At 38.2% G+C, this 6,315-nt stretch overlaps 1 protein-coding gene across 1 annotated transcript; it reads right to left on the minus strand.

Annotated features, from left to right (window-relative positions):
* Positions 1-412: 412 nt before the first annotated feature.
* On the minus strand, positions 413-2,775 carry LOC115675825 (patatin-like protein 2). Its single transcript, XM_030598609.2, has 7 exons — positions 2,511-2,775; positions 1,966-2,147; positions 1,686-1,872; positions 1,406-1,567; positions 965-1,264; positions 668-843; positions 413-551 (listed from the first exon to the last, which is right to left on the minus strand). The coding sequence occupies exons 1-7, from the start codon at positions 2,643-2,645 to the stop codon at positions 473-475; spliced, it is 1,221 nt and encodes a 406-aa protein (XP_030454469.1). The 5' UTR covers positions 2,646-2,775; the 3' UTR covers positions 413-472.
* Positions 2,776-6,315: the final 3,540 nt, after the last annotated feature.

Raw genomic sequence — 6,315 nt, forward strand, 5'->3', positions numbered from 1 at the left:
TCATGTTTAACAATCACTTCTTTTCAAGATAACAAATTATTTCAACACATCTTCCCTAGTCAATTAAGTTATAGTTTCAAACTATCGAATTGTTTTTCTATTTTGTTCCATCACTATGTGAGGGGCATATTACCCCTAATGTGAATGTACTTGCCATTTTCTATACGATAGATGGAAGATGCGACTCTCATCGCAACAAAATAATTATAATACCAAGTCATGAAAGTAATGAGAACTTTATTCCATAGAAAAAACTTACAAGTATGGCAAAAAATCTATCTTAGCCCTAGCCTCCCAAGGATTTATTGAATAAACGAAAAGTCTATCGTAGCCCTAGGCCCAAGGGTTTATTCAAGAACAAAATAATCATATGGAAATTCAATAAAGAAAAGACAAAGGTCAAATACTTCCCAACTTCAAACTACAAATCCAGCAACTATATGCGAGAAAAATTGCTTGTCCTCGACCATAATCACATCGGTGCATTGGCATGTCCATGAGGCGACCTTGCATGGCGAAGCTGTCTCTCTTGGGAGAGTAGTTTAGCAAACCTGCAACATATATCAAACGAAGTTACATTAGTCAAACCAACCTAAAATTGCCAAAAGTGATAAATCATAAAATCATCGTCGGGAAATTAAACATTCGTGATTGCTAATGCATATACCTTATCAAAGCCTCTTCGTTGGTCTCTTGGCTGGATGTGGGCTCGCACACCCCGGTCTCCAAATTAGCCCTAGAGACCGGCTTCTTCAACAATACCTCACCAGCTTTGACTAGGTCGTTCAGGTTCTTTTTCGTGGCCACATCCACGGATGACAAAACACCACTCAAGGTATCATCCTGAAAAATCAAGCCACGAAAATGCAATGATCAGCGTAGAACAACCCTGCGTGCGACATCATGTGGAAATAATCTTCGTCAGGGAATCTTTCACGCGAATATCTGTAGATATTAGATGTACCTGTATCCTAAGATAATTGTCGTGGAGTTGTAGGGCTTGAAACACGGCGGAGAGATGGTAGTCGACCATGTCTGCGCTGGCTTGACTGAAGACGTCGATCAATGGCGAACCGCCGCTGGTCAACCAACCCAGCACTCCCCACTTGGCTGCTTCATGTGCAGTGTATTTCCCCTCAGTCTTCCTTGTTCCTGTCCCGAGTGAGATCACCAAGAACCTCCGGTAATCCATTGGTTTTATAGGGAAGAAGTCTGAACTTCCTCCAATAATTGCCTTGGTCACCTCTCCCATCGCAACCAATGTCTACACAATGGGTATATCACATATAATTAGTTATTGTCAAACGTTATTTAAAAACAAACTCTCAATATTCAAGTACGATGTCATGGGAGGAAATTCATGTTTAAGATTTCATATACAAGGAGGCCTATATGATTATATTACCGGATTATTTGCAGCTACGCCACCATCGATGAGGTTAAATTCTCTCACTTTGCCCGTGGAGTCCTTGGTTTCAAATTGATGGGCCGGGAGATAAGTTGGTGCGGCCGAGGTCGAAATGCATATGTCCGAGAGCAAGGCATCCATGCTCGGATCTTTCTTCACCTGGCGACAATTTGACGAGAATAATGTTGATAATCCTTGTAATAGTTTATTGTCTACATATCCTCAAATCCCTAGAGCTATTCTTAAATTTCAAGAAGATGATGTAGACATGAATGACCTGATAGCTAGAGAAAATAGTTGGCTGAAGGCTCTTGATGTCGAACGTCGGTATCACGACGTTTGTCAATGTTTGGTGCAATCTTTTGTCTCCAAGCTCCTCCCTCACGACATTGTGAAGGTATTTTCCATCGTATTTGGGTCCCGCCATGGCTTTGATCATCTTTGTAACCGGTGTGAAAGGGCAACTGCAAAGTTTTAGGGACATTTATTAATTTCGATAAGTTAAGAGATAATCAAACCAGAAGAGAGATTAGCAACTCCTTTATGTATTTTCTTACCTGTCTTGGGGAAAGATTTTAGGGCAGTGATTGAGGTAGAAGTCTTTGATGTCTTTTGCGGCGAATACAGGGCGGTTGTTTTCATTGGGAGTGGTTAGCATGGCAGTAACGAGGCCGCCGGTGCTTGTTCCAGAAATAACGTCGAAGTAGTCCGCGATTCTTGCGTCTTCACCATCTAGTTTCTGCAAAATTCGTAAAACATATTTTGATCGAGATTGGTGTATCAAATATAAGTTACATAAAGATTGGTTGCATGTATTTTATATATATACAGAAAACAGTCTTGTCCTTTTAAAGTTTGCTTAGGACATGCATGCATAAAACCTTTTACATACACGCATGCATTACGAGAACTACATGCCAATCGTCTAGGTTTATATAAATCTAATGAAAATTGTTTTGCTCACTAAAATTGATATATATTTATGTTAACAAAATCTCTATGCACAAATTTGTAAAGGTTGTGAAGAATGCTAATATGCTAACAAGATCGGTGAAATATATTGATAACAGATGCGACAAAAAGTCATATACAGCGTGCTCACTTGAAGCTCCGACTCTAGAAAATTAAGAATGGTTCCAGGGATAAGCCCTCTTATCCCACCACCATCGATGCTCAGAATGGTGATCGAATTTCCATAAGTTGGAGGCTGAAGCGGTAAACACGCTGCTCTTTCCATTTGCAAGTCGGGTTGAATGAAACGGAAGGAAAGAAAGTACTAACAAGTATGTGATCTTGGTGCCTTTGGGAGTTGTCAGAGAGAGGGAAAAGAGGAAACTATTGGAACAAGTGTATCAAGTTTGGAGAAAGAGCTAGCTTGTGTGATGGCTTTACAATGCATGAGCCATGCGTATTTATGGTCTCTCATTCCCTCACATCTTCACTGTGTTTCCCGAAACGCAACAATTCAAATTTGACCGGAATCGTTCGAAATTTCTTGGAATCGTTTAGGTTGGACCCTGGATTCTTCATGTACGGGGATCATATTGAAGAGTCCAAATTGGAAAAGGCTTCGTCAATATTGTAATTTAATGGCTTTCGTGGAGGGTCGGAACTAGGTTTTTCTTTAATCAGTCTTCAGTCACCAACGAATGCGAAAATTTCGGGTATGAACACAGTTTGATAGCCATAATAGAGTGAACTTGTACTTGGCCATGATAGTGACTTATCGATCGACCAGTTACGTGTCCCACACTAAGGGCTCGATTTAGGTTAATTTTTTTTACACTATCTAAACAATTTGCTCTCGGGGTTAGTTTGTCTTCTTCATAACATCAAATCTACCTTGTATAAACAAGGGTTTGTGCATTGCTAAGATGGACCACATGGGAAAACCGTTCTAGCTCTAGTTTTCATTTAACTAAAGGTCCGCTATAGGCAGCGAATACTCAAGTCTTTTCGTGAAAGGCCCGGGACAATCAATGAATGCGATTCATCCATCTGAATTACTAAACCACCTGAGATCGATTGATGAAGACGGTTTTGAAATGCTCTGTCATGGAAATTTCAAGAGATGAGACATGGTCAGACCGAATCAAATTGCAAACCGAGTTCTCGATTCGCAGACAACGTTAGAGACAAGAGGACTCTTTTGGTTTCTGGAAGGAAGAAAATGAACACAAATAGGATTGAGTCAAAGACATAAGGGTCCTTCTCATGCGTTTGAATGCTCGTAAGCGAGACGTTGATTTTTACTTTCGATTAGTTTGTTTCCATTCCTGATTAATACCTACTACTTCGGCGTATTGTAATAATGACTATTAATTATAGGAGGATTGAGTCAAAGACATAAGTGTCCTTCTCATGCGTTTGAATGCTCGTAAGCGAGACGTTGACTTTTACTTTCGATTAGTTTGTTTCCATTTCCTGATTAATACCACCTACTTCGGCGTATTAGGAGGATTGAGTCAAAGACATAAGGGTCCTTCTCATGCGTTTGAATGCTCGTAAGCGAGACGTTGACTTTTACTTTCGAATAGTTTGTTTCCATTTCCTGATTAATACCAACTACTTCGGCGTATTGTAATAATGACTATTAATTATAGGAGTCGCAGCCTACTATGTCAAAGTAAAAAGGTGGAATAGTTCAAAAGAAATTAGCCGGCATTCTGCTTCTAGAAAATACGCAAAACATTTCTTTCTACAACTTAAGGAGGATTACCCGTAATTGATATCGACAATTTGTATAATCTTGAAAACATAATAGATTTTTCAAAACGGATGAAAGTAATTTGCAGAATGCAATGGTTATAGCTAGTTTTCTTTTATAATATGGACCTTAAGATTAGGTGGATGAATGGCCATTGAGCAGATGAAGTATCTCGCTATGCTCATGGACATAGCACGACGCGAGACGAATCCCGGTGTGTCGCTTAAACATCAATGAAATTCCTATTATTTTCTAACTTCGTAGCACGCAGAATTTGTCTTATCTAGAGTAGTAGTCTTGATGGTGGATCCAAGATACATGAAGAAATTCGGAATGAAAGGTTTAGATACGTGATTAAATTGGCACAATTGAAAGGTTTATGACTGAATTAGCTTCCGTACAATAGGTTTTTGACTTTTTTTTGCAATTTTCCCACCTGATATGTATTACTTCAACAACATATAATTTTCTCACAATGCTTTCTCACATTTTAAGTTCTGCATTTGTTTCTTCAAAGTACAATAGACATTTTTTTTCTTTTCTTTAGATTAATGTTATTGGTGAAAACCATAATATCGATAAGATTGTAAAAACATCAGTAAGATCGTAAGATTTCTAGTGCGTAAATTCACAAAAATAGCCTGTAAAAATACTCGGTAGTTTCGTGAAAGACCCGGGACAATTAATGAATGCAATACATCCATCTGAAGTAGGAAACCATCTGAGATCGATTGATGAAGACGCTTTCGAAATGCTCTGTCAACGAAATTTCAAAGAGATGAGACATGGTCAGACCGACACAATCAAATTGCAAACCGAGTTCTCGATTCTCAGAAAAAGTTTAAAGACGAGAGAAGACTTTTGGTTCCTGGAAGGAAGAAAATGAGGCAGGTGGGATTGAGTCAAACACATACGGGTCCTCCTCATGCGTTTGAATCCTCGTAAACGAGACGTTGATGTTTTTATTTTCGATCAGTCTGTTCCCATTTCTTGACGAAAACATCTACTTTGGCGTATTCTAATAATGACTATTAATTACAGGAGACGCAGCTTATTTTGTCAAAGTGTAAAGGTGGAATAGTTCATAAGAACATGCCGGTATTGTACTTCTAGAAGATCCACAAAACGATTCTTTCTAGTACTTGTTGAGAAAATTTCCTCATAGATTTTGAAGTTGACAAAACTATCCATGAGAATTGTGTAAGTCTGATATATGCTGTGCACTTTCTAAATCCAGGAAGTTTTAATCTGGAAATTCAGACATAATATGAATCAGAAGGAGAAGTTCAGATTCTATATCGCAAAGATAAAGTTCAAACTTTATAGACGGCAAATGAAGAATTTCATATTGGAATCGAAAGGTTCAAATTCTGTAGAACAACCCATCCTGACTTAAGTTTTGAAGGCAAGTCAAGAACTAGATTTTATCCAGACTTTGACACTAACTCAGAATGAATACAACGGTTAGTAATCTAGCTTAGATTTCACAAATGAAAAGTCTTGATTGATTCGATCTTAAAGGCTATATTGCAAAGGATATTTATATAGCAAAATATCTTAATATGATTGACAATCAACCCCAAGACAAGTTTCCTTTCTACACGAAGAAGCTCTTTTTATGGAAACCAAAGTTATGGTTATATGGGCAACCAGATTCAGCGGAATTCAGATTTTGTCACTCAACGGCTACTCAATCATTTTTATACAAATTTGTCCAAGATGAAGATTGGAAGATGATCCTCTAAAGATTATCCAATAGCTAGTTTGAAAATGGAGGAGTATAAAAGGAGACTTTTAGAGGATCAAAAGGGAGATGATATCCAGAATCATCCATTCCAAAGTCTGAGCAAACTCCAACCAGTGTTACTTGTCTTTCTTGAGCTAAAATATGTGATCTTGAGAGACTTATTGTAAGAGTGATTAAGTGAGATCGAGTGTCCCATCTTTCACAAGAGAATTATCACTCAAAATCTGTAATCTCTTAATTGATCATCTAGTGGAATCTAGCCAGTAGGCTGTTAGCTTGGGAGAGTGAACGTAGGCTTGATTTAAGCCGAACCACTATACATCTGTATGCAATTTTTCTCTTCCCTAAAACTCCTTTTATTTAGTTAATTGCACATTTACTTATTTGCTATTCAAAGATTGTTCAAAATCTGAACATTGTTCAGACTTTGCCCGTGATCAATTATTTCCGCTT

The sequence above is a fragment of the Syzygium oleosum genome, unplaced genomic scaffold, assembly GCF_021117445.2.
Source record: "Syzygium oleosum isolate NSW1041296 unplaced genomic scaffold, Sole_v2.1 Sole_v2.22, whole genome shotgun sequence".
Classification (NCBI taxonomy): Eukaryota; Viridiplantae; Streptophyta; class Magnoliopsida; order Myrtales; family Myrtaceae; genus Syzygium; species Syzygium oleosum.